At 59.9% G+C, this 27,568-nt stretch overlaps 1 protein-coding gene across 2 annotated transcripts in view; it reads left to right on the forward strand.

Moving 5' to 3' along the window:
- Vgll4 (vestigial-like family member 4) overlaps nt 1-27,555 on the forward strand; it is a 72,935-nt gene extending 45,380 nt beyond the window's left edge. For both annotated transcript variants that reach the window (XM_013010575.1, XM_013010574.1), the window contains exons 2-5: nt 11,725-11,911; nt 24,024-24,243; nt 25,099-25,222; nt 25,443-27,555. In XM_013010575.1, coding sequence (XP_012866029.1) covers nt 11,725-11,911; nt 24,024-24,243; nt 25,099-25,222; nt 25,443-25,714 — 803 coding nt within the window. In that variant the 3' untranslated portion in view covers nt 25,715-27,555. The remainder of the gene's footprint in view (nt 1-11,724; nt 11,912-24,023; nt 24,244-25,098; nt 25,223-25,442) is intronic.
- Nucleotides 27,556-27,568: the final 13 nt, after the last annotated feature.

Raw genomic sequence — 27,568 nt, forward strand, 5'->3', positions numbered from 1 at the left:
AGGAGACTGAGATCTAAGGGTCTTGGTTCAAAGCCAGCCCAGGGAGGAAAGTCTGTGAGACTCTTGATCTCCAATAAACCACCAGGAAACTGGAAGTGGCGCTGTGGCTCAAGTGGTAGAGCGCTCGCCTTGAGCTGAAGAGCTGAGGAACAGCGCCCAGGCCCAGAGTTCAAGCCCCATGACCAACGATAACAACAATAAAAAAGATGGCTCCCCTAAAGAGCGTCCGGTCTCTTTTGTGGGCTGTTCCCTTCAGCTTTCCTGCCCTGCATCTCAGGGGTCCACGGTGCCACCATTTCACCAGAAGGAGCCGGCTGGAACAGTGCCCAGTGTTCCTCCAGAGCCAGTTGAGACCGGTCTGTGCAGCCGGAGTTCCTCTTTGTCTGTCCCTGGCCCTCCCCTTTCCGTAGACTTTGAGAAACATGCCGGTTGCTAATCGTGCTCAGCTTTTGGGTCTAATTTGGATTTTTTTGAACTTTTTTTATTGTAAAAATACTGTACAGAGGGGTGACATTTACATGAGCAAGGTCATGAGTACATCCTCCTTTGTTTTTCCCCTTCCATCCCTTCCCCCCACCTCTACAACTACCCCCCCAAAAAAAAAATCTGGATTTTTTTGGGGGGGAGGGGAATGCTAGTCTTGGGGCTTTGACTCAGGGCCTGGGCACTGTTCCTGAGCCTTCTTGCTCAAAGCTAGTGTTCTATTACTTTTGAAAGCTCCAGTTTTGGCTTTTTTGGAGATAAATTGGAGCTGAGTCGCATGGCCTTTCCTGCTCTGGCTGACTTCTGTTCATGATTGAGTCGGGAGCGTTACAGGTGTGAGCCAGCGGCGCCCGGCTTGTTGGCAAGCAGGCTCCTTTGCGGCTTCTGTGTCATGGGTCCTTCCTTCCATTTTCCAGCACACTGACTTGATCCTAGGGGACGATCTTTTGTCTTTGCAGGGAAACTGGTTCGTGTGTGGGTTAACACGGGCCCTGGGATTGGATGATGATGATGCCAGTCATGTCTTCTCCATGCTGTGGGTGCTGGGGTTGGATAACTATGATGTCAGTCATTGTCTCTCTTGTTGGAGGCAATGAAAGCCCCGCCTGTGGCAGGAGAGGTTGATGGTCGCCCTTGTAAATTCCTTGTGGGACTCAGTGTTGGAGTAAATGGATAGCCCCAGGTGGGCAGAGCCTAAGGGAGAACCGGAAAGTGCCAGGAGAGTCCTGGCTTCCAGTCAGACAGAAACCCTTCCACGGCGCGTGTGTCTGGTCTGCCGGGGTTGGCGCCGTAACGTGTGTTACCGCGCAGGCCACGGTGCCCTGAAAGCAAGACTGCAGCGAGGTGGACAGAGTGGGAGACCCTGGCTGCCGGTGGCACCACGAGGTGGGAGCTTGGAGCAGTGATGGTGAGCACGTGACATCAGTATTGCCAGCCAGCCGGACAGTGACGTTGCCAGAAGCCTTGTAGACCCCACATCAAAACGTTTCAGGGTGGCTGTCTTTGTTTCAGTGTGATTGCATCGACCACGTGGGCAGAGCTGCGCAGTCCGGGAGCCGTCCGGCCCCAGAGCCATTGACAGCCTGGCTTTAAGAAAATAGTTTGGCACACACGCAGTTTCTGCAATCTATTAATAGTGTGACATCGCATTACATTGTTTTGTATGGCTTTGGGTTGACAGATTGAACTTCTGAAATGCCAGCGCGTCTCTGGTGAAGGGCCCTGTTACCGATTAGTCTCTTAAGAACGGAGCAACAAAGGACCTAGGGATGTGGCCCACGCAGTAAAGTAGCTGCTTAGCAAGCACGAGGCTCTGAGTTCAAATCCTGGTGCCATCGCCCTCAACCCCACCACACAGAAAAAAGAAGAGACCCTGACAAATGCTGCCAGAGACACAGCAGTGCTTGCGGGGCTGTGCAGCGGCACCGTGGCCACTTTGGAAAATAGTTCTCTAGAATGTTAGCTGGCTAGTTCCGGTCCCTAGTGTTCCGTTCTCAGATGCAAACCCAGGAGACCTGAAAGCATCCTTACATAAACTGGTCCACAAACGTCTGGAGCAACATTCCTTGTGATAGAACCAGTCCAGTGCCGGTGGCTGGACAGGAAGAGTGTGGTATATCCACACAGGGGAATATTACTCGGCCCTGTAAGGGCGTAGAGGACTTGTGTTACAGGTGTGAGCATGGGAAGCGTGGATTCTGTTTCTGAGTGTGTTTGGATTGGGACGGGAGGTAGACATGGCAGGTGACTGCTGGTGGGGTGGGCTTCTTTTTGTGACGTTAAGGTATTCTGGAAGTCCGATTGGTTGATCATTGTATAGCCCCCTGTGTATAAATACTCTAACCACATTGTGCCGGACCGTCAGAATGGGTGAGTTAGGTGCCTGGATTCGGTCTCAGTAATGTGGCTATGGGCTATGGGTCGGGAGTGGAGAATGCTATTCTCCATTTGATTCTCTGCAGTCACTCCGAGTGAAGACGGTTACGTCAGAATGTGTTGTGTGTAGTGGCTGCAGGTCACGGGGGCCTGCCTCGGGTCCTGGCGGCCGCTGCGGGGCACCGGGCTTTCAGAGCAGATTCTGGAATTAGCTTTGTTGTCATGGTTGGATTCTGGGTGGGTTTTTTTTTGGTTCTGGGGTGGAACCCGGGCCTTGAGCCTGCTGGGTAAGCTCTGTGCTACTGGGCTTCACGCCAGCCCCTGGCTGCCTTACTTCAGGAATTACACCTGTTGTAAACCAAGACCTTTACAGGGGGTACGTGGCGGGGGCAGGAGTTGGGGCTGGGGGAGGAGAAGGGGAGCGGACGGACGGAGGTTGGGACATTGGCAGCTGGTGAGGACCAGGGCCACGCGTGTGCATTGCAGGATGCTCAGCTCCGTTGGCGCTCGTCATCTGGCCGAGGAAGTCCCGCCCCTTTGCCTACTGGTCACAGAGGTGATTGGAAGCGGGTGGAGGGAATGCCCGCCTCGCTGCTTGAGCTTGCCCTAGACGGAGCACTTGGAGCGATTCCCAGCCGGTCCACGCTGGCTGCCCCCCTTCCACGGCTGTGCTGTGCTGTGCTGTGCTGTCCTCCCTGAGGGACCTGGCGCGGCTCCAGCCGTTCCTGTTTCCGGGCGTGGCCTTGGGCAAGTTGCCTGTCCACTTTGGCCTCTGTTTCCCCTGTGTGGAAGGGGTTAGGTTCCCCGTGATGGCAGCGTTAGGAGGATGGAGCCACAACCCCCTGTCCTGAGAGCCCCTCTGCCAGGCTTCGGTCTGGGCTCGCTGCCGGTGTAGTTTGGGGGGAGGGTGCCTGTCAAGCCTGCGAAGGCCTGTGAGTGCCCAGGGAAAGCTACGGTCACTGGGGTGTGCAGCTCAGGGAGGGGTTGGCTTGAATCACGTAAGGCCCCCCGTAGGTGCCCGCCCCAGGAGCTTCTGTGTGTGGCTGTGCCGGGTGAAGGCCGGGCGCAGGCCTGGTTGGGGTGGAGTGAGGGGCTTTCTGCACCCCTCAGCCACCGTGGCGGGCATAGGCCGGCTCTCACACTGCCTCAGGCAGGCATGGGGGGCTCCTGAAGAGGCCCAGCCACTGGGTGTCCCCAGGCTTAGACTGATACTGTTCCAGGAGGAAAAACCGCTCCAATAGAAGATTGTGTGCAGTCTCAGGGATGTCAGATTTCAAAATCCCTGGACCTCATTCATGGGAGCTGGAAGCCATGCCCGCCGCTTTGTACTTGGGGGTTCCTGTCTCCTCTACCCACCCACTGGAGGAAGGCTTGTTTGCGCCTCTGCTGGGGGTGCTGTGCGGCCGGTGGAGAGTGATAGATGGTGGCGCGTGCAGGAAGCGGGCCTCTGACCCCAGCTCCACTGTCCCCACCCCGGCCTTTGAAGTGGCACAGCCTTTCATCTTCCCTCATTTTCACTTAATGACAGCCTGGCCTTTGATCAGCCCAAGTTCCCTCTTCTCTGGCTTCAGGATAAGTGGCTGGGAGTGAAGGAGAGACCTTTAGGAGGCCCAGGACCCACCAACGGCTGTGACTTTTATGGGCACAATAGCTGGTTAACCTTCCTATCTTAAGTCAATACACCCGAGGGGAGGGGCGCGGAGCGAGGGGCCGGCCTTCCTGGTCTCTGTGTAATGCAACTGGAAGGGAGGCAGGGGTGGGAGGAGGGGAATTAGGAATAAAAGTTAGGCCTCCTCTCTCCTCAGATCAGTGTGGGAAGCCAGCCAGCATGCCGGACGGGCTGGGATTTGGGAACCCGCGAAGTGCTGTCTAGTGGTAGAATGTCTTTCCCGAGTAGGCTCCAGGAGTTTTTAGTTTATCACTGAATGGCTCCTTCTCAGAGCTTGGTAATAAGGATATCCACAGAGCAGGTGTGGTTTTCACGAGGATGTTAAGATTTGTGATTAACCTGAGGATCTGGGGAGTTTCTGTAGTCTGTGCACAGGGCCCAGGGTGCGGCTCTCCAGGCAGAGCGCGGCCCCAGGCTCCACGCTGAGCGAGCTGCCCAGGCCAGGACAGTCCCCACGGCTCTGACCCTCCCCAGCCTCTCCCTGCGCCCTCCTTTGTTTGCTGCCACCAGCCAGGCCCAACTGCCCGCCACACAGGCACAGTTTTTGTTTTGTTTTGTCTTTTGTAGTGCTTTGCTTACCTGGAGTTTTGGGGGTGAAGACCTTGGGGGTGGGGGGCCCGGGGCCTGCCAGGGGGAGGGCGGGGGACAGTGCTGGCTCCGAGGACACAGTCGCTTTGGCCCAGGGTGAGGGTGACAGCGGAGCCTCCTCAGGCAGGAGGTCCCGCACTCGGTGGCGGTGGCGCTCTCACTGTCTGAGCGCGGGGGGGGGGTGAGCCCTGGAAGATCACTCCCAGCACCTGGGGACCTGGCGCAGGGGGGAGGGGAGAGGGGACCAGGGCTTGCTGGGGGAGGGGATCTGAGGCGCAGATGGCCTGGTGGGAAGTTCTAGGCTTGAGCCAGTTCCTCTGGGATCAGAGGCCGGCACACCCCAGTGGGCTCCGTGGGGTGGGAAGAGCACCCGCCCGCCCTCATGCCTGCCTGAACCATACACTCGCTACAACCCCAGGGGACGGGCAGCTCGGTGGACTGTGTCACTGGCCTCCATGTCCCTGGGAGTGGCCTCGGGGCCCCCTGTGGGTCCCCGGCACTGCGGCCTGGGCCTGCCAGCACGTGTCGGTGCTTTATTTATTTATTTTTTTTTTTGGTCCAGTCATGGGCCTGAACTCTGGGCCTGGGCACTGTCCCTCAGCTCTTCAGCTCAAGGCTAGTGCTCTACCACTTGAGCCACAGCACCACTTCTGGCTTTTTTTTTGCTTATGTGGTGCTGAGGAATCGAACCCAGGGCCTCATGCATGCAAGGCATGCACTCTACCACTGAGCCACCTTCCCAGCCCTGTGTCGGTGCTTTATAAATGAAAGGAGACAAGCGGCAGGGCAGTTACACTAGAGCCTGAGCCTGAGGCTGAGCGCGTCCTCATTCCTGGAAGACGCAGAAGCCTTTTGAGGGCAAGTGTCACGGCTCCACGGAATGACCACAGTGATCACGCTCAGGAGGCTGAGGTCTCTGATCTCCAGTTAACCAGCAAAAAGCTGGAAAGAGAGCTGTGGCTCAAGTGGCAGAATGTGAGTGCCAGCCATGAGCAAAAAAAAAAAAGTTGAGGCCCCACTGCTTGCATAAAAACAGAACTTCTCGCAGGTGTGGGGGGTGGTGCAGAGGTGAGTGCCCAGTGCCGGGGAGCAGCTGGAGGTCAGGTATGGCACCCCACGGCCATTACACGTTCTGAGCTTAAATGGTGTGAAAGCCGGGCGCCAGTGGCTCAGGCACTGTCCTCCTAACTACTGAGAGCCGAGGATCACAGTTCAATGCTAGCCAAGGGCGGGAAAGTCCGTGAGACTCTTACCTCCAATAAACTACCCAGAAAAGGCCAGAAGTGGCGCTGTGGCTCCGGTGGTAGAGCACTGGCCTTGAGCACAGAGAGGCTCTGGGACAGGCCCTGAGTTCAAGGCCCAGGATGGGCTTAAAAAAAAGAATGAAATAAAAATGGGAAAAAAATCACTTGTTTGGGCCAGTGTCCCTTTCACTGATCACGTTTACAAAATCTGGCTTTGCAAGGCCCGGTGGACCATGCCAGCATCCTTGGCCCTGTGAACCGTGAATGCAGTTCAAGACTGGGCTGTGAACCTTGTGCCCGGCTTTAAGGCTTGGTCAATGCACTGCATGTTTAGCAAGGTCAGTAATGTGAGTTAATGAAGCCTCGGCATGGCGGACGGTCTCCAAGTGACCTTGACTGTGTGCCTGTCACTCCACACCCCTGCTCGGTCACCCCACACTCCGCTCTCTCACCCCACACCCCTGCTCGGTCACCCCACACCCCGCTCTCTCACCCCACACCCCTGCTCGGTCACCCCACACCCCTGTTTGCCTGTGGGGGCCGGCAGGGGCTGGAGCAACCGCCGCTCCCAGTGGGTTCCCTGTGGAGCAGGATTTAGTCTTTACGGCAGGCCATGTCTGGATGTGATTACTGCAAGTTTCTTTTCAAATTAGTACTTTACGATAATTCAATTTATTTAAAGCAGTTTAGTATTTGGTATTATTAAAGTATTTAGTATTATTTAAAAATAATTCAATTTCTGTACAGTCTATTTAAAGCACTTCAGTATAAATGCACAATGCATGTTGAAAATGATGGACGTCTCTTGGGGATGTTTTAAATTCACACGTACACACACACACACACACACACACTAGGATTCAGTTGTTGAAGCAGTGTGAGTGTGTAGAGGCCAGAGCTGTGTGCCCCCGCCCGGCTTCTCCCGAGGTTCACAGTCCGCTCATCATGGGATGGCCGCTGGGCTCCGGGAGTCCCAGCCGCATCTGTCCGGCAGCCCTGGCTCACTCTGTCCCGGCCCTTCTGCCTGTGTCTTCCTGGGCCCGGGCTGGGCCTGGGGACAGCCTCACCAGCACCTCCGCCGGCCTCCTGTTCCACCCCACAGGGAGCCGGAGCCCCGGCTGTGTGCTTCCCAGTGGAGAACTCCATCCTACTCTGTGCTCGCACTCTGTGCGCCACCCTCCTTCCTCCCCCGGGGTGCCCCCCCCAGCCACCTTGATGCAGCCTGGGGGCTGAAGTCCATGATGAAGGCCCTGGGGTGTTTGCTCTGAGACCCGTCCCCTAGCTGGCAGGTGGCCTGTGTGAGGACAGCGAGGCCTCCTCGGAGCTCCAAGCTATGTGACACGCTGTCTCCCTTTCTCTGCTCTCACCTCTCCTTCCTCTCCCTCCCCACCTGACCCTTCCCTCCACCCCCCCCAACTCCCTGCCATGCACGTGCCCCCCCCATGAGCCTTCTGATCTTGGGGGGGCACTTCCCAGCGGCCAGATGGGCGCCCCCTGGCTGTCGAGATGCTGCTCCTGTTGCCTGAAACAGTTGTGACGTCATGCTGATGATGAGGATTGTAGTGACAGGGTGACTGTGACAGGTTTCACAGGCAGAGACTACAGCCCACCGGCCAGGCCACTTAAGCTGAGGCTCAGCCTCCCAGATCTGAGCTGGGGCTCTGGGAGCTTAGAGCTGGGGTCTGCGGCCACCAAGCCACAAGGTAAAAGTCCTGTGTGTGGCAGCCCAGGGGCGGGAGATGGGGGCCCGGACCCCAGGTGCTGGAATTACACCCGGAGGTCGGCATGCTTCGCCAGGCTGCCTTAAGGTCCTCCATGAGGTGAAAATCCACAGCAAAGGGAATCGGAACAGGGCGGCCATAGCTGGCGCTGCCGATTTCACGGTGCCCCCTCCAGCCGCTCCTTCCTGAGGGGGGAGGGATCCGAGCTGGCCTGGAGGGTGGGCTTTGCTCTGCACCGCCCCGTCCTGGTGGAGCCGTGGGAGTCGGCCGGGGAGAAGGCCGGGAGGGTCCCGCGGCTCTTCTGAAGCGAATGGCTGCCGCCCACGTGCTGATGTCAGCACGCTGTCGTGGCTGTGGTCAGACAGGAGACAGTCAGCGCAGCCGGGTAGCCCAGCTGTGGTTTTGTCTTGACTTTAGGTTCACATAGATCAAGGCCATGCGTGGAGGAGAATAGAAAGTTTCTGTTGGGCAAGGCATAGAGATTTTTGTAGAGAAAAGAAAAACCCATCCTTGAAAGTTAGCTGGGAGCTGGTGGTGGCTCACAGATGTCATTCTAGCTGATTGAGGTGAGGAGGATCATGGTTTGAGGCCAGCCCTGTCAGAAAAGTTGAAGAGACCCCTACTTCACCCGTAGCTGGGTGCAGTGTTGCATAGGAAGCTGGGATTGCTCAGACTAGCCCAGACAATGAAGTCCGAGACTCCATCTCAAGGGAGAAAGCTGGGCCTGGTGGTACTTACCTGTCACCCTCGCTACAAAGAGAAGGTAAAAAGAGGAAGGCTGAGGTCCCAGTGTGCCCACACAGGAAACAAGAACCCATCTCAGCATAGCCAGTGCAAAACGGTGCTGGGGGCACGGCTCAGCAGCAAAGGGCCACCTCCACAAACCAGAGTCCTGGAGGAGGATTTTTGCTGCTTATGTTAGAGTTGCCACCGTGATTCAAAATAGCACGGTCATACTTTTCCACGTACATTGGGCATTTTCTTCAGCAACACACATCCTCATTTTAAAAGGCCAAGTACATCTTCACAGAGGGACCTCCTTAAAACGCTGAGTGGACGGTTGTAGTAAAGCCACGTTGAGAGGCTCAGGAAACCCCGGGCGCTCAGTTAGCTCATCTCCTCTCTCCTGTTTATATTTGGAAAAGAAAGACCATCCTCTCTCCTTCACTTGCTGGCTCCTTGTGCAGGGGACACACGAGGACACACGAAGAGACGGCCATCAGCCCCTCGGGAGCTCCTGATGGTCCCAGAGCCCGTGAGCCTCCGTGGTCTCCATCGGATGACACTTTGTCTTTGTAATGTTTCTGAATCTGGCTGAGCTGGGGTAGGTCAGCTGTAATCGCAGGTGTGTGTTTATTTCAGGGCACACAGGAATGTCTGCTCTGTCTTGTTTAACAGTTAAGGATGGAGGAACCCAACCCGAGGGGAGAAGGATGTGAGAATACCTTAACCCGGATTATTGATTGCGACAGGGAATGTGATGATGTTGGAGTCTTGTCACCTACCTGGAGGCCGCTCTGGTTCGGGGGAGCGGCGCCCTGCTGAGATGTCACCCAGGACAGTTGGGCCGCCTTTGCCACCACCAACTGCGCCCAGTTTGGTTGTCCTTAAACAGAAGCCCGCTAAGCCGCCCCCGGGCTCCTTTCAGCCTCTGGATTTGCCTCTTCTGGAAATTTCACACCAGTGGAGTGAGAAGAAACATAATGCTTTGCGCCTGGCTCCTTGTACTTTGCTCATCCGGGTCACGGCCCTAAGCAGTTCTTTATTCCTCTTCATTGTCTGCATACGCTTCCATTGCTGGGATCAGCCCCGTTGTGTGTGGCTGTTCGTCAGTTACAGGCACAGACTCAGCTGCATGGAGCTGCGAGGACCTGCGTGGATACGGGGTGGTTTCTCTTGGGCCTGTGCCTCACACTGTTTCTCTGTGGTTACATCACTGTATTCCCACTAGGAATGCAGGAAGGTCCTGCCTGCTCGTCCCTCCCTCCCCCTCCCCTTTCCCTGTCCTCCCCCTCCCCCTCCACCTCCTCTACCTCTACCTCCACCTCCTCCACCTCTACCTCCACCACCTCCACCTCCTCTACCTCTACCTCCACCTCCTCCACCTCTACCTCCTCCACCTCCACCTCCTCCACCTCCACCTCCTCCACCTCTACCTCCACCACCTCCACCTCCTCCACCTCTACCCCTACCTCCACCTCCACCTCCACCTCCACCTCCACCTCCTCCACCTCTACCTCCACCTCCTCCACCTCTACCTCCACCACCTCCACTTCCACCTCCACCTCCTCTTCTTCCTCATGTTTGTAAATTTTGTTTGCTGCTGCTGGGGTTGCTGGCTGGAAGCTACCACTTGAGCCATGCCTCCAGTCTTGCTTCGTGCTGGTTATTGTGGAGATGGAGTTTTACTAACTTTGCCTAGGCTACGGCTGGCCTCAGTCCTCGGGTCTCTTGTGACTAGCCGGGGTGCACGGCACCTGCTTGTTGGTTCTTGTGTCATTTGGTGGTGTGTGTGGAAGCAGACCTCGGAGCTGCACCGCTGCACCGGCATTGTTTCACCACGGGGTCGGGGGAGGGGATGCCGCTGGTGGTGGCTGTGAAATGTCACAGCGAGCCCCACGCGGGTGATTGGTGTTCCGCCAAGGCCCCGCCCCTGTCACCCTGGACTTCGCAGAGTGGCCGAACAGCACGGCACTTGTGTGTTGGGGTATTAAATTTAAAATGGAAAGTTCCAGTTTGCCACAGGGCCAGAGTCCGTCACACGCGCGGTGTGTGAGGCGGGCGTGGGTCGCCGCGAGCTCACAGGCTGGCGCCGGCTCACCCGTCCGGCAGGGCTCTTGTTTTTCTGGTAAACGCTCCAAAGGCCCCGTGCCGCTCCGTCTCTCGGCTGGCAGAGCCGCGTGCGTCCGCGGTGACGGGGTGGCAGTCAGGACCGCCGCCCGTCGCCCATGGCGGGCTCAGGCCGGGCTGGGCCTCCTCCAGCGGTGCCAGCCCCGCCATGCTGCCCCACAAGCGGCCACTGTCTGCGGCCCCGTGCTTCTCTCCCAAGTACTCATTACTCCTGTTTATAAGTTTAGAAGGTACAAAGCCTTCATTATCCAGAAAGGTCATGCGTATTTCAGCTCCTGAGCCACCAGGCTTCACCCAGCACCAGCCCCCGACAGCCGGGAGACTCAGACGCCAGCCGGACCGTGGCCCAGCCCCGGGCCCCGTCCGGCCTCCGGACAATTTGCTTATGCAAAGTCCATGACAAAGCTTCCTGCGGAGAATAATATATGTATTTAATGATTTATATCTGACACATCCTTTTTAATATACCATAAGAATAAAGTGTTTACTCCTCATTAGATCACATTTCTTATTACTTCCAGGAAAATGTGAACTATTGGTTCATGCCTCTCTCTCTGTGTGTCTCTGTCTCTCATCTTGGGGCGTGGACTCAGGGACTCAGGGACTGGTCACAGTCCCTCAGCTTTTCCACTCAAGGCTCTACTGCTTGAACTCAGCTCCACTTCTGGCCTCTTGCTGGTTAATATAGAGACCTCTCTTAGGTTTGTCTTGGGGCTGGCTTTGACCCGTGAACCTTAGGTCTCAACCTTGTGAGTAGTGAGGATGACACTGTAAGCCCAGTCTTCTCTTTCCCCGTCTGCTTCCCCTTCCTCTCTTTCCCTGTTTGAGAATGGAACTGAAGCTGGGTACCTGACTCTTTGGCTCATTGACTGGCCCTCTACCAACTGAGCCAGGCCTCCCAACTCCCTTTGCTCTTTTTTCTTTTAAATAACAACACAATGTCCACGTAAGTGTGGAGGGAGCTGGCAGGGAGCTGGCGTGGTGGTGGTCTGGGGTGCTCAGGACTCGGTCTCCGTGTAGTGTTGGAGCCCACGGCTTCGGGGTCTCCCTTTCCAGATGCTGCTCACTGCTGACCCCTCTGCCGTCTCCCGGCCTTGTTTCCTTTCAACTCCAAGTGCTGCACCCCCACCATGTCGCCTGCCCCCTACTTGGCAGTGGATGGTTTTGCCCGTCACCATCCGCCTTTCTCCATGCCGGAACTTTCCACAGCCAGGGTCTGGGCGGGCAGGCGCCGGGGTGGGCGGTGGCTGCACTGTCGCCCCTCGTGACCACAGTGTCCTGTCTCCCTGCGCAGGTGAAGCCGCTCTCCGGGGAGAGCCCAGGATGCAGACAGTGGCGGTGGCGTCGGCGCTGAGCGGCCACCGCACGGGCCCGCCCCCCATCAGCCCCAGCAAGAGGAAGCTGAGTGCAGAGCCGGGGGACGAGCTGGACTGTGAAAACGACCGTGTCTCCAAGATGACCCGCATCTTCAGCCCGCACCTGTGAGTGTCCCCTCCGGCCACCGAGGAGGGGGGGACTGCCACTAAGGAGGGGGGAACCGCCACCGAGGAGGGGGGCCGCTACCGAGGAGGGGGACCGCCACCGAGGAGGGGGGAGGGGGGACCACCACTGAGGAGGGGTGGAGCTGGTGCCTTCGGCCTGGAGGGCAAGGAGGCCACGTGTGGGGCTGGGGTTGGGGTCCCCCTGTGGGAGGGGGAGCTGGCCTGTGTGTGCGGGGCGCGGCCGGCCCGGGGGCTGCCAGGGCCCTGCCGCAGGGGTTGGAGATGCTGCCTGGCACCAGAAGTCCTGGGTGCTGGCCCTCCCCCGGCCCCCTGGATGGCTGCTGCTGTTATTAGTGTAAGGTAAATTAAAGTAGGTAGCCGATGAGTGAGAACACCATGATGTATTATTCCCCACTGCCTGCCCTGTGGGGCCTTGTGGGGCCCCGTGGGGCTGGGAAGGGATGATGAGCTACCCTGGCCAGGACTTAGCTAGGCCAGGGGCGGGGAGGAGGTGTGGCCGGCACGGGGAGGTGTGGCCACACTGGATGCAGGATGTGACCTCCGGGCCTGGGACCCTCTACCCTCTCCCGGTGGGGTGGGAGGTGTGACCTCAGGAGGGGGAGGTGTGCCGGTCACCCAGGTGCCGCTGTACTGGAGGAGGGAGGGGTCTGCCCGCCTCCGGTCACCTTACAATTATTATTGAGTAGTTGTACAAAGGGGTTTCCCGTCAACACAGCAGCTTATGCCTACAGTGCATCTCCATTTCCACCCGCTGTCTCAGTATAAACTGTGCCAATGTCTGGGCCTCAGTTTCTCATTTGCAGCCTGAAAGGGGTCAAAACTGAAGTGCTCAGAAGCTGGGTTTGGCGGCCGTGTTTGTGTGGGGGCCCACTCTGGCCCCTTCCCCTCCCCTCCCCTCCAGCTCAGCCCTCAGCACTCACCCAGAGTGGAGGCGCACCCCGAGTGTCTCCAGGGCTTAGACACCCTGGCCTTGCCCAGCCCTGTCCGCAGTGAGAGCTGTGTCCCATGGGACATGTGGGACCCGTGGGGGAGGGGAGGGGCTCCCCAGCCCCTCCCCCACGGATGCGTCAGCCCAGCCCACCACCCAGTTCCTCTGGAGTCTCACCCCCCAGGAGGCTGCTGCCCACGGCCGGGAGGTGTGGTCCAAGGGTCTTTGCTTCCTCCCATAGACAGCAGTCCGTCCATCCATCTGTCTATCCTGGCGGTGCTGCAGCAGCCCTGTGCTGTCTGCTGTCCTTGCATTCCACGCAGTCCCCTGCGGTCTGGCCTCTTGTGTTCAGAAGTATTTACCCTCGTATCAGTCACTGGCTTGTGAGTCAGAGGCTGAGCTCGCGCGCTGCAGCCTGTAATCCACCGCACTCAGGAATCTGCAGAGGCCTGGCCCCCCCCCCCCTCCCCAGCCAAGCCCTGCTGTGGCCAACCTCTGGGGAAGGCCGGGACGCGCACACCTGCAGCCCCAGCTGTCCACACGCCGTTCCTCTTCCCTCCTGCTGGCATTGCTGGAAGCCCAGCGCCTTCTCCCAACCACACCAGAGGTGCGCCGTCCTTTCTCCTGGTTTTGCCTTGTGGGAAGCAGGAAGAGGGGCAGGCTGGTGACAGTGCCTGGCAGCCACCTGTGACCCTCCACCTCTGCCCCTTCACCCCTGCCCCTTCATCCCTACCCCTGCCCCTTCGCCTCTTCCTTCTGACGCCTACCAGCAACGAAGCCTTGGCAAGTCACTCCCTGCTTCCCGTGTTCTTGAATTTGTAAAATGGCAAGGCGCATGTTCATGGGCTGTTGTGAACAACAGTAAGGTTCAAATATGCACCAGTCAGTTGATGCTATTGTTTTTGTTATTAGTAATAAGAGAACTGCAGCTTGAACTCGGGGCCTTGGGCCTGCTAGGCTGGTGCTCTGCCACTGGAGACATGGCCCTAGCGCTAGGAATTACATTTTAAGATGGTGGTGATGACGGTCCATTGATGGTGAGAATGCACGCATTGTGGTTTGAGTGCCGGGGTTTGAATCCGGCCTTCCTCGCGTGGTTAGGACAGTCAGGCAGCGCGTGGCAGCCGGAGGTGCACACGGCTTTGGTGGGTTCATGGGGTGACCTTGAGGTCAGGGTGAGGTGTCAGCGAAGGGTGGGGGGCGGGGCGGTGTGTGTTGCTGATGTGGAGCACCTGCCTGGCTAGCGTGTGCCGGTTCCCGGCTCCGTCCTTAGAGCTGGGGAGGGGAAGACAGGAGAGAGAGAGAGAGAGAGCCTTGTGAAATTTGGTGCAGCTTGAAACGCGCAGCACTGCACAGAGCTCAGGCAGGCAGAAGCAGCCCGGGCTCGGACTCCGCAGCTGTCAGCTGGGCTTCCCTCATTTTTATATTGTGGTGAAATACATATAAAACACATCATCTTCAACGTTTTTGTTATTATTGTTGGGGCTGAGGTTTGAACTCAGAGCCTCTCGGTTGCTGGCTGAGCATTCTACCATGTAAGCCATGCTGCATACTTTTTTGTTAGCTGTTTTTACAATAGCCTCACGTTTTTTGCCTCCGCTGTGAACCTCCCCATCTGCCTCCTGCCTAGCTGGTGATACAGGCGTGCACCATCACACCGGGCTTGAGATCGAGCCTTGCTCACTTTTGCATTGGCTGGACTCAGGCTGCTATCCTCCTGTTTCTGCTTCCCTCCTAATTGGGATTACGAGCATGTACCACTGTGTCCGGCCTTCATCTTAACCGGCGTCAGATATGTGTGGGTGTGCGTAGCTCCAGCCGAGGGCTCCATCCTCACTGAGCATTGGTTTCCTAAGATGTGAGTGACAGATTTCACAGGCCAGTTGTCCTTTGATTGGCTAAGACGTCTCCCATTTGGGCCCTAGTGTGCATCCCCTTTCTGTTCTGTGTCTCAACATGTTCTGTATAATGATGCTTCCACCTGCTTCCCAGAGAAAAGTCCTTGGATATTTGCCTCTTTAAGGAGAAAGCACAATGATTTCTTTTTTTTTGTATTTTGTCTTCTTAAAATCTGTGGGTCACATGTAATGTGCCTGCGTGGTGCTTGTCAGGAAAGAAGTCGCATCTCACGGGAAGCGTCTGTGTTGGAGAGCGGGCTGGCCGTGAGTGAGGAGCTCCAAGTGTCCCAGCGCTGCCGCCGTGCTGCCCGGGCAGAGCTGGCGGGGCGGGAGCCGGCCACAAGCCATCGTGGATACCAGGAGCACTGTTATTCCAGCCATGGTCACTGGGCCTCCGGTGCGGCATGTGTCACGCGCTCTGCAGCCTCCTGGTGCTGCATGTGTCACACGCTCTGCAGCCTCCTGGTGCTGCATGTGTCACGCGCTCTGCAGCCTCCTGGTGCTGCATGAGGCACGCTCTGTGCAGCCTCCTGGTGCTGCATGTGTCACGCACTCTGCAGCCTCCTGGTGCTGCATGTGTCACGCGCTCTGCAGCCTCCTGGTGCTGCGTGTGTCACGCGCTCTGCAGCCTCCTGGTGCTGCATGTGGCACGCGCTCTGCAGCCTCCTGGTGCTGCGTGTGGCACGCGCTGTGCAGCCTCCGGTGCTGCGTGTGGCACGCGCTCTGCAGCCTCCTGGTGCTGCATGTGTCACACGCTCTGCAGCCTCCTGGTGCTGCATGTGTCACGCGCTCTGCAGCCTCCTGGTGCTGCATGAGGCACGCTCTGTGCAGCCTCCTGGTGCTGCATGTGTCACGCACTCTGCAGCCTCCTGGTGCTGCATGTGTCACGCGCTCTGCAGCCTCCTGGTGCTGCGTGTGTCACGCGCTCTGCAGCCTCCTGGTGCTGCATGTGGCACGCGCTCTGCAGCCTCCTGGTGCTGCGTGTGGCACGCGCTGTGCAGCCTCCGGTGCTGCGTGTGGCACGCGCTCTGCAGCCTCCTGGTGCTGCGTGTGGCACGCTCTGTGCAGCCTCCTGGTGCACGCGCTGTGCAGCCTCCGGTGCTGCGTGTGGCACGCGCTCTGCAGCCTCCTGGTGCTGCGTGTGGCACGCGCTCTGCAGCCTCCTGGTGCTGCATGTGGCACACTCTGTGCAGCCTCCTGGTGCTGCATGTGTCACGCGCTGTGCAGCCTCCTGGTGCTGCATGTGGCACGCGCTGTGCAGCGCCGAGGTGTCACGCAGCGACACGCTCTCCCTTTGCATCACCCTAGTGCCACTGTCACACTGACCTGTTGTCCTTTTAGCTGATGTCACCAAGCTGCCCAGGAGCTACGGGGGTGAGCCGGACCTGCCCTGCGCTTGTGGGGCCTTGAGTTCAAGCCCCAGACCACAAAGTCCAAAGTTAAAGGTGGAAGAAAGCACCAGGAACCCGCAGTGCCGGCGCTGGTGGTCGTGTGCGGTCGTGTGCGGCCCGCACGGAGGCCCGGCCCTTCCTGAGGGAGCGGGAGGCAGCCCCAGAGCCCTCCTGAGCTCCCCTCCCTGCGGCAGCGCCCCCCACCCTCCCCTCCCACAGGGGCGCAGCAGGTCAGAGTGCTTTTGTTCATGGCTATTCCCATTGGGTCTTAACTTTTGTGGATAGGAGTTTAGTTTTGTATGAGACACCCGCACTGTCCAGCTTGAAATCGGTCTTAGAAAGCTCACTGACCCTTCCCTGTGTGCAAACACGCGACGTCTCCCTCCCTCCCTCCCTTCCTCCCTCCCTCCTTCCTGAGTGGCTGGGATTATAGGCAGGAGCCACCAGCGCTGGCTTTGTGTGCTTTTATGTTCATCATTCGGGCGTTGGTATCCTGGCCTCACACCAGCTCTGCCTGTGGAGGGCGCACAGCCCACCCGCCTGTGCGTGTCAGTCTCTGGGCTAGCCCCCTGGTTGGACATTAGGTCATGCCCATGTTTCACACCGCAGTGCTGCCACAGCGGCCCGTGCTTTGTGACTTCCTGCGTGTTCGTGACAGAACAAGAGCTCTGGGCAGCGAGCGGTGGGCGGTGACTTGTGATGAGCTTGAGACCCAGTGTAGGCTGCTCGGGTCTGCGGAGGCCTCTGTGCTGGCGACTTGGGCAGCTGAAGCCGGTTTCACCTGCTAGATCCTGGGGCAGTGTGCCAGGGGGTGGGTGTGCAGTTGAACTGTGCAGACAGGGAGCTGAACTGGGTGCTCACTGGCCCTGTGCTGGGTACCTGGGATGTATCATCTCATTTAACCCAGGTCACACATGCAGCCCTTCATAACAGGTAGACACCTGTCTGTCCATGTATCTGTCTACCTTCCTTCCTGCCTGAGCAGATGTGGAGCGCTACCCCTGAGCCACCTTCCCAGCCTTTGGACTCACTTCACCAGGCGATAGTGACTGGCATCAGCGTTGAAGGGGCGCTGCGGTGCCTTGGTTCCCCTCCGTGGGGTCTGGGAGTGGCAGAGGATGGATCTCTTCCAGCTTCCTGCCGCCCCTGGCGGGGCGGGGGCGGGGCTGGCCTCGCCGTGCAGCCTCCGGGAGCTCCCAGTCTCCCCAGACCATGGATGGGTTGGTTTTAGTCACCTACGGACCTGGCGCAGGAGCGGAGCTGGAGTGTAGTGAGGGTTTGTCTTTTTCAAGCCCTGCCTCCAACGCACATGTCAAGGTGTCCGTCTGTTTCCCTCAAGGGGGCGTTAGGGGGAGCCAGGGTATTGTGAATGTTCCAGCAGGAGCTGCTCTGGGTGAGTCGTGAGCCCCAGCCCCACGGCCTCCCGTGTGCGGGTGGCTGGGCCTGTGCAGCCTGCACGGTGTGCACGGTGTGCGGGTAGCTGGGCCTGTGCAGTGTGCAGGTGGCTGGGCCTGTGCGGCCTGCACGGTGTGCGGGTGTGCGGCCTGCACGGTGTGTGGGTGGCTGGGCCTGTGCGGCCTGCACGGTGTGCAGGTGGCTGGGCTTGTGCGGGGGTGGCTGGGCCTGTGTGGCGTGTACAGTGTGCATGATGTGCAGGTAGCTGGGCCTGTGCAGTGTGCGGGTGGCTGGGCCTGTGCGGCCTGCACGGTGTGCGGGTGGCTGGGCCTGTGCGGCCTGCACGGTGTGCGGGTGGCTGGGCCTGTGCGGGGGTGGCTGGGCCTGTGCGGCGTGTACAGTGTGCATGGTGTGCAGGTAGCTGGGCCTGTGCAGTGTGCGGGTGGCTGGGCCTGGGCAGCCTGCACGGTGTGCGGCCTGCACGGTGTGCGGCCTGCGGCCTGCACGGTGTGCCGTGCCTGGGCTGTGGATGACACCTCTGGGATGTCCTGTGTGCTCTCTGCCACACCCGGGGATGTCCTGTGTGCTCTCTCTGATCTAGTCTTGAGGTGGAGGTTAAGATCAAGGCTGGAAATGCTCTTCCTCGTGGGGTGCCTGCTGGAGGTCACTGTCTGCAAGACGCTGGGTTGGGGGTCACTGCAGGACTTTGGGTTAGGGGGTCACTGTGCAGGGTGTTGGGTTGGGGGTCACTGTCTGCAGGGCTCTGGGTTGGGGTCACTGCAGGGTGCTGGGTTGGGGTCACTGCAGGGTGCTGGATTAGGGAGTCACTGCAGGATCCTGGGTTGGGGGGGTCACTGCAGGGCGCTGGGCTGGGGGTCGCTGTCTGCAGGGTGCTGGGTTAGGGGGTCACTGCAGGATGCTGGGTTAGGGCCGCTGTCTCCGTTCAGAATCTGAGGGAGCATCTCATTCCGTGTGGGAGCCCGTGGCGTCCCCGCGCTGTGGGGGCCCGCTCCACGTCTGTGCTTCCCAAGCCCAGCTCTCCTGAAAGGCCCCGGGCTGTCCGGCTGAGAGGACCTCACTCCATTCTCTTCATGTTGAGATCGCCGCTCAGACTGTCTCCAAAGCAGCGGGAGAATTTCCTGCTGCGGGGATGGGTTGAGCTGGGCCTGGCCGCTGCTGCCCGCTACCTGCTGCCCGCAGGACTGGGATCGGCCCCGGGACCCAGCCTTCCTGCGGGGCAGAGCCTGGGGCCCACGCCAGGACGGGGGGCTGGGCAGGAATCTTCCTCCTAGCTACCTCTTCCCTGCCCTTCTTAAGATGTGACTGAGAAGGCTGACTGTGGTGGCTCATGCCTATAATCCCAGCACTGTAGGAAGCCAGCCTGGGCCACAAACAAGTGAGAGAGGGAGGGAGGGAGGGAGGGAGGGAGGGAGGGAGGGAGGAAGGAAGGAAGGAAGGAAGGAAGGAAGGAAGGAAGGAAGGAAGGAAGGAAGGAAAGAAGGAAGGAAGGAAGGAAGGGTGGGTAATGGTTTCTCAAGGAAACCATCTCCAGAAACTGAATCAAAGCGGAGGAGGAAACTGGCAACTCGGTTACATCAGACTGTTCTGGAAGCGAGTCCTAGCACTGAGCTTGCTTTCTTCTCCGAAGCCATTGTGCAGGAAGAGAATGGGCTTTCTTACCTTTTGAAGTTTCCTGTGTGGAAACGTTTGGCCAGAGTTCCTCCCATGCAATTGGGTCTTGGATCTGTACAAAGTGGGTTGTGTCCCTCCAGATTCCATGCACACACCGCCGCGCCCCCCCCCCCCAGTATTTGGAGGTGATATGGGTTAGATGGGCTGGGGGGGGGGTGCTGCTCTGTGCACCCTTCCACGCCTTGCGAGCAAAGTGGCAATGGCTGACAGGCCAGGAAGAAAGCCAGCCCCGCCCCGGACGCCAGCCCCGCCCTGGACCTCAGTCCACCAGCACCCTGGTCTCAGGCCTCCAGCGCTTCAAGACACCGAAGCATCTGTGGTCTCCGCCGCTCCGCCTACCTGGTAAGATGGCTGGTGGTGTGGTCCGGCTGCCCTGCTCTCTGCGGCCTGCGCCCCACTTCCGTTACCCGTCAGCATTTTTAGTGCCGCTTCCCTCCCCACAGCCCCCCACTCCTCACAGGTTTGGGAACTTGCAATTCTAGAATGGCTTTGACTTTTTTTAAGCCGGGGTCCCCACATTTTCTAGGCCAGCCATCTACCACTCCTGTGTGTCTGTTTTCAGCTAGGGTTGACCTTGAACCAGGACCCTCCTTTCTGTGCTGAAGATCCAGGCTTACGGGCCAGCACCCTCACACTTGTTGACCTCTTTTCTTTGTTGTTAGTCATGGGGCTGGAACTCTGGGCCTGGGCTCCGTCCCTGATCTCCTTTTGCTCAAAGCAAGCGCTCTACCACTTTAAGCCACAAAGCCCCTTCTGATTTTCTGGTGGTTCATTGGAGGCCGGAGTCTCAGGCTTTCCTGTCCCCGCTGGCTTTGAGCTGTGATCCTCAGGTCTCAGCCTCCTGAGTAGTTAGGATGACAGGGTGAGCCTCCACACCGGCTGCCTCTTCTGTCCTAACAGCCCCTCCTCCTCGGTTCCCGCCACCCCTTTCTTGTGACATCTGTGGCTCCTGCCCCCGGGGTCTTTCGGATACTTGCTGCTCTCATCTATCTTCCAAGGCTGTAACGAAGTACTTGAGGCTAGGTTGTCTGCAGTGGAAAGGACAGGATGGGCGGGGCCAGGGTGGAGGGGCGGGGCCAGGGCTCACGCCTGGAGAACAGGGGAGTTCCTCAGTCTCCACTTTGCTTCCAGGACAGAATCCTGGTTAGAACTCCACTCTCCCGCACCACTACCCCACAGATGTCCGATGGAGGCAAATGATGCCCCCCTGCTGCTCTCTGGGGCAAACTTCTGCCTGTGTGCCCCACTTCTGGGGTTCTTCAGATTTGGTGTCAGGGCCTCAAAGTCTAAATGTTGTGCAGCTACTGTCTTAGTAGATTCCTTCTTGTGGGTTTTCTGTGTGGTTTGGCAGTACTGGGGGCTAGGGTTTGAACTCGGGCCTTGGGCCTGCTGAGCCGGCACTCCAGCCGCTCCGCTGCGTTTTTTGTGTACCTTCTTGAGCACGGGTCTTGCTTGCGCCCACACCAGCCTGCGCCGCAGCCTCCTGCTTGTGCTTCCTGGCCAGCATCGCCGAGGAGAGGCATGTGCCTCCCAGCAGCCACGGCTTACATGCCAGGCTTAGGAACCCTTGAACTCTGGGCCTGGGCGCTGTCCCTCAGCTCTTCAGCTCAAGGCGAGCGCTCTACCACTTGAGCCACAGCACCACTTCCGGTTTACTGGTGGTTCATTGGAGGTAAGAGACTCGTGTTCTTTTCTGCCTGAGCTGGCTTTCAACTGTGATCCTCAGATCTCAGCCTCCTGAGTAGCTGGGATGACAGGCGTGAGGCACCTGTTTTTGTTTGTTTGTTTGTTAATTGGGTGTTCATCTCCTGTTGCTGTTACAGCTGACCAGACTAAGAAAGCAGTCAGGTGTGCAAGACGTTTGTGATTGGCTTTCTGAAATGCGGTTGTTTTCTGTCAGGCTGAGCTCATCACTGAGCCTTGCCTTTGATGGAAAAGCCTTCTAGAAAGGACTGGATGACCAGGGCAGACCTTATTCTGTGCTTGGGGCGGGGCGGGGCTCGGAGCTACGGTTCCATGTCCCAGGATTGCTGAGAGAGGGATAGAGGGAGAGAGAGAAGGGAGGGAGGGAGGGAAAGGACATTTCACTTACCCCACCTTTCCTGCATACCTGCTGCTTTCAGGGCTTGGGGGGTGTGGGGGAGGGGTGCTGCGCTGTCCGGAGGGATTGAGGTGTACCCCGCCCGCCCCGGCCACCCGCCGGGCCTGTGGCTGCATCCTGGCTTCTGGGTCTTTCTCTGTCCACACTTCCTCTGCAGGATGTTCACACTGACCTTCCACTGTGCGCTACTTGTCTGATTGTTAGTAATCAAAAGATTACATTCGGCTTCTACTTAGCCATTTCCCCAGATGTTTCCTGGGCTGGAGAGACGAGGCGTGCACGCGCGTTCCCTCCCATGACTGTGTTGTGGACACGGGTGCTGTGGACAGTGCTGTTGGGGAGACTGAAAAGTAACCCCCCCCCCCGTCAGAAATGCCCTTGCCATCGCGTGCTGTTACAATTCAGACGTGTAAGACGTTAGCCGAGCGGCTGCTTCTAGGCCGGTGAACAAAGCCCCGAAGCCTCGGCAGCTGTGTGGCTGCGAGCGCGGGCAACACGGCCGGCGGGGAGGATGCAGCCCGGCCCGGGCGCTGGGCTGCCCGCGTGGGGCGCAGCGCGGAATCTGCAGACAGGGCAGAGTTCTCGCGCCCACCTAAAGCAGCGGCACCCACGGGGGCCTCGGATGGCGGCAGTCAGCACGTGTGCTTCTCAGAGCAGCCTCTCATCCGGGCTCGAGGGCGGAGAGCGGAGGGGGCCGAGGGAGCAGAACCGCTGCCACCAGGCCTGGGCATTTTTGACATTCCTTCTGCAGAGCGGAGGCCTGCCCTCCCCTCCCCTCCCCTCCCCAGAGTTTCTGTCCTCTGAGGGAGGGGCCCCTTCCCCCGCCCCTCGGGTGCAGGGCCTGTGCACCCAGCCGCATGGGAGAGCTGCGCTCTAGTGTCGCTTAGAGGATGTGAGGAGCGCAGCGTCTGTGGCTGACACGCCGCAGGGCTGCAGCTGAGCAATCTCTGCTGTGTGCAGCTGTGTGTGTGTGTGGGTGCAACATGTGTTTCTGCCACAAATGGCTCCGGACGCTGTGTCCGTGCCCCCACTACTGGGCCAGCAGTCAGGAAAAACCCCATTTCCCACCTGGTAGGGGTTCTGGGGTCCCGGAGTCTAGCCTGAAAACGTTGTCATCTGACTTTGTCGGACTGTGGGTAGGAGGAGTCAAGGGGGCTGCGTGCGTGTGTGCGTGTGTTGGGTCCTGAGTCCTCACGCGGCCTGTGTTCTGTGTCCCTCGTCCACACCCCCCTCGGAAGGTGGCCGCAGCTGCCCTGCTGGCCCTGAACAGAGCCGGAGCCGGTGGGGCAGCGGAGGTTCCTGCCAGGGACACTCAGGGCCCCTCCTCTGCCGCCTAGAGGGGAGGCCGAGGCTGAGGCCGAGGCCGAGGGAGGGAACCTCCTGTCAGCTCAGTTTGGTCAAGCCAGGCATGGCGGTGCTGGCCTAGGGCCATGGTGCCGGGGGAGGCTGAGCAGGGTTTCTAGTTCTAGGCCAGCCTAGAGACCCCGTCTAAACACGGACAACCCCGACGCATGAAAACAATGATCAGATGGGCTTTATTTTTGCGCACATTTGGAGGCTAGCCTCCCCTCGGGTGAGGTGTGAGGCTGGCAAACCTCACAGGTGAGCCCATGCTCCCGGGCTGGCCTCCGGGGTGTCGGAACTGGGGCCGCAGGTGCTCTGAGAGATGGCAGCGCGGGGTCGGCCAGGTCCGCGGGCGGGCTGCGCACGGCACGTCACCGTGACTGAAAAGGGTCACCCCTGTGCTCTCCAGCCCCGCCCTGCGAACCTCCCCCCCCCCCCCCCCGCAAGGGAGCAACCTGTGGGCCGGCCTGGGTGGAGGGGCCTGGGCCTCGTGGGGGGGTGGGAGTGGCCTGGGCGGGCCCTGGGCTCCTAGGGGAGACCCAGGCGGCCGCGGCCCCAGCACGGGTTGCTGTGGAAGTGGTCAGGGCTGGAGGCCATGGGAGGCGGGCGGCGCTGGGTGGCCGAGCTTCCAGGGGGGCTGGCGGGGGTCGGGTTTGCCTTCTGAAGAGGCGGCCCTGCCTGGAACAAACACAAGTGGGGCGGGGTCTGGCTCGGCGTCCGCCGGGAGGGATTGCACAGTCCTGAGGAAGGGGCGCGGGACCGCCTTCCACGGCACCGCTTCCGTGGCCGCACGTGTCCGTGCTGCGCAGTGGGGTCGCTGCGGCTGCTCAGGAGGGGTGCCGCCGCCGCTGGCTGGCTGACCGCTCGGTGCCCGGTACGGTCCGAACATCTACGAGTCTTGAGTCGCTGTCCCCAAGCCCTGCTCTCCAAGGAGGGAAGGCAGGCAGCCCGCAAGGCCAGGGGCTGTCTGGAACTGACTCCTCCAGGCTCTGTGGCCTGTGGAGGTCTGCTCAGGGCCCTGGGGCCCCGGTGGGCATGGGTGCTGTGTGGGTGCAGGGGCCACACGCTGGCTGCCCGCCCCGCACCCCGGCCCCGGGGCAGTGGCAGCATCTCCCGCTTAGGGCTGCCGTGGACCGAGCCGCTGCCGGTGGTCTCAGGCAGCCCTGAACGCCCTCACCCCGCCCCGGCGCCCGATCCCGGTGGTCCTGCGCCCATGGCTGGGGCTCCAGGTTGGGCTGGGCGCCCTCAGCCCCGGCGGGCACAGGCCTGAACCCTACAGCAGAACATGCGGGGAACCCCGGGGAAGCCCCCCCGGCCCGTCTGAGTGCACACTGCTTTTCAGGAACAAGACCGCCAACGGAGACTGCCGCCGGGGGCCCCGGGACCGCAGCCGCAGCCCCGTGGACAGGGCCGCAGCGCCCGCCGTGAGCCTGCACAGCAGCCACCTGTACGCGTCCCTCCCCGGCCTCATGGAGCAGCCGCTCGCGCTGACCAAGAACTGCGGGGACGCCGGCAGGGCGGCCGGCCTCTCCCCCACCCTGACCCCCACCGAGCGGCAGCAGGTACGTGTGCCCGGGCCCACGGGGAATGGCAGCCTCTGCCCGGGGCGGCAGAGCAGGCGCCGGCGCCGTGTCCCTGGCTTGGCTTTCGCACCATGCGGTGGTCAGGTTTCTTGTGCCCACCACAGCTGAGCTCACGCCGATTCACACGTCCCAGACACCTGCGAGCTGCTTGTTAATTAAAAACCAACGCAGGGATCCCCGCACCCCTTCACGCCCTTGGCCCGCGCAGGAAATGCATCTCTTCGAGAAGTGCGGTTTCTGGAGTGCGCGTGGGCACAGGGCGCACTGGGCCTCTGGGGGCCGTGACTGCCAGGCGCCCTGCCGGCCTTTGCTCAGACCGCCTCAGGCGAGCGGGAGCCAGGGCTGGCACCCCGGGGGTCCTCCCCGAGGGTGGGGCTGCCGCTCTGCTCTCCCAGAACTTGGAGGGCAGGTGTCATGGGGGAGGGGGCAGCACACCGCGCTGAGCCTGGGTGTTGCCGCAATGGCAGCCGAGGGGCCTGGGGCAGTGTGTGGGTGCGCGGTGTGCCCACAGCGCTGCCCTGGTGGGGGGCAGGGCACAGCAGGAACCGGCCCGAGCTGGCTCTGGTGTGGATGGGAGCCTGAGAACATGGGGCGGGGTCTTCCGGGTCCTCCGTGACTCAGTTCCCGGGCTATCCTCATGCAGACCGGAGAGGGGGCCGGACCAGTGCCGCACAGCGGAGCCTCTGCCCCCGCCCCTCACTGACCCTGGAGTCCCAGCCGCCTGCAGGTCCCCTGCAGCGCAGAGCGCTCAGCTCTGTCAGATCAGAGTAGGAGGTGGGTCTCACCGCCATCCCTAATCCTCCCCTTTCCTCCCCTTCCCCCTTCCTCCCGCAGAACCGGCCCTCTGTGATCACCTGCGCGTCCGCCGGTGCCCGCAACTGCAACCTCTCACACTGCCCGATCGCGCACAGCGGCTGCGCCACGCCGGGGCCTGCCAGCTACCGGAGGCCGCCCAGTGGTGAGTGTCCGTGCCCCTAGCTGAAGCCCCGAGTGGCCACCCTTCACCCTAAAAGCTGCCTGGTGTTGGCACCCCTGTGGTCCGGTGTGTCTGAGGGGAGCCGGTGGGCACAGGTGGGCCCTGGGCCTGTGCCCAGCCCCGGGCAGCAGGGACAGCACTGGGTCTCAGGCTCAGAGACGTGCCCGCCCCGTGACCCCGGCCTCTGATCGCTCCCTTGCAGCCGCTGCCAGCTGCGACCCTGTTGTGGAAGAGCACTTCCGCCGGAGCCTGGGCAAGAACTACAAAGAGCCCGAGCCAGCGCCCAACTCCGTGTCCATCACGGGCTCCGTGGATGACCACTTCGCCAAGGCTCTGGGCGACACGTGGCTTCAGATCAAAGCCGCCAAGGACGGCGCGGCCAGCAGCCCCGAGTCCGCCTCACGCAGGGGCCAGCCGGCCAGCCCCTCCGCCCACATGGTCAGCCATGGCCACTCCCCGTCGGTCGTCTCCTGAGCAACACCCCCTCTGGGGACGTGGGGACCTGCATGGTTTGCTGAGCTTTGAACAGTCCGTGCTTAAACACAAACACAAAAAAACGACAGGGGCAGGGGGGGTTCTGTTGTTTTGTACTCGCTTGGTATTTGTACAAGGGGCCTCCAGTGTGGCGGCAGGAAAGCGTGCGACACCGGCCCAATGTAGCAGCCTCACTTCCTGCCTCGCTCACCAAAGAAACCTCGGCGCAGGCCCGTGGCCGGGCCGGGTCCGCAGCGCGCCCGCTCACAAGCCATGGCCCCCGGCCAGCCACATCTTCCTGCTTTTCCCATTTGCTTCTTGAGACCTGGGCCCGCGTGTCCCATTCAACCAGCGTGTGCATGCGTGTGCGTGCGTGGGTGCGTGTGTATACTTGAAGAGAGCTGTCGTGTCTGATTTGCACTATTGGAGGGGACAGGGGCTGTCTGCGAGATGCGTCCTCTGAGGGCAAACTGCTGAGAAAACCAAGGGCTCAAGACTGATACCTGGACCATTCCCGCGCTTCTGCTAGCCGAAGCCGCCTCGGGAGGGAGCCGAGTACAGCTTACGTAGGTCATTTTAGATTTCAGGTGCTGGCAACCGGACTGCAGCCCCGGCCGGCCCCCGCGGGCATCTCCCTGCTCTAACACTGCCGCTGCTGAGACTAGCGCAGAGCCGGAGGACGCTGGACTGCTTCAGAGGTCACTGTGTGTTCATAGGAAGAGCTGTTTCTAGGCTGTACGGACGCCCTTGCCTACGCACTGCTGGTACAGTTGTGTATTGGACGTTCACTCTGCTCACCGAGCGCCGCGGAGGAGTCGGTGGACGTCTGTCCGTCTGTCGTCACTGAGGTCCACATCCCAGGCTGCGTTCCTGCCAGCTCCCCCGGGAGCTGGTCTCCAACTTGCCTGGATGCATGGACTGCTTCCTTTTAATCCTGGCCAAGCAAGCAGATTGCTGGCGATGTGCACGAAGGTATTCGTACGCTGGGGCCAAGTATACATTCCTGACAATACAGTTATGACTACACTCACTCTCACCTGGCTGTGTTGATAGCTACTAACTAGAAAGTAGAGGCACGCAGGGCAGACAGGCTGGGCTGCCCTGAGCGGGGTCTCCTGTCCAGCCCCTCAGCTGTGCTACATCTAGCCCGGCCAGGGCGGCGTGGGTGTCTGGGCCACAGAGCATTGTGGACTCCTGGAAATGGAAGTCCACGGCGCCGGCTTCCAGAGGGAGGGAGTACAGGGGAGCTGTGGAACTGTGGAAACCGGCAGCGCAGCGCAGGCTGGGGGCTGGCCCCTGTAGTCATGGGGTGGCGGCAGGCCTTGGAGCGCAGAAAGGCTGCTGCTGCCTCCCCCACTTCTCCCACCTTCCTTCCCCCTTCCTCTCCCCTCCCCCCTCCTCCCCCGCAGCCCCCCTGCGGCCCGCCACACTTCACTCTCACTCTGGGCTTCCAGACTTTGGCATTCGGGCCCCTATATTTCTGTAGGAAGAAAACTGTTGAACACTTTTTTATATAGGTAACTTTAAGACCATCATTACGCTGTGCGTAAAGAATGTACAGAGAAATTTGTAGGTATTTTTTGAAGAACAATTAATTTGTTAATGATATGTAGCTATTTAATTTTTCCCTTTCCTATCATAATCATTCTTTTTGTTGTTGTTGTTGCTTGGGGAAAAAAAAGTTGATCTTTTTTTGTGTGTGTGTAGACGTCTGTAAACGTGCAGGAACACAGTCACCGTGAGAAAGCGGCGTCCATGTCAATAGCCACTAGTTTGTTATCTGCAGGCTACGGGCATCGCGACAGGAAAACCATTCTGCGACTCCTGTCCCTGCGGGGGGGGGGGGGGGGGGGG

The sequence above is a fragment of the Dipodomys ordii genome, unplaced genomic scaffold (assembly GCF_000151885.1).
Source record: "Dipodomys ordii isolate 6190 unplaced genomic scaffold, Dord_2.0 Scaffold12, whole genome shotgun sequence".
NCBI classification, from domain to species: domain Eukaryota; kingdom Metazoa; phylum Chordata; class Mammalia; order Rodentia; family Heteromyidae; genus Dipodomys; species Dipodomys ordii.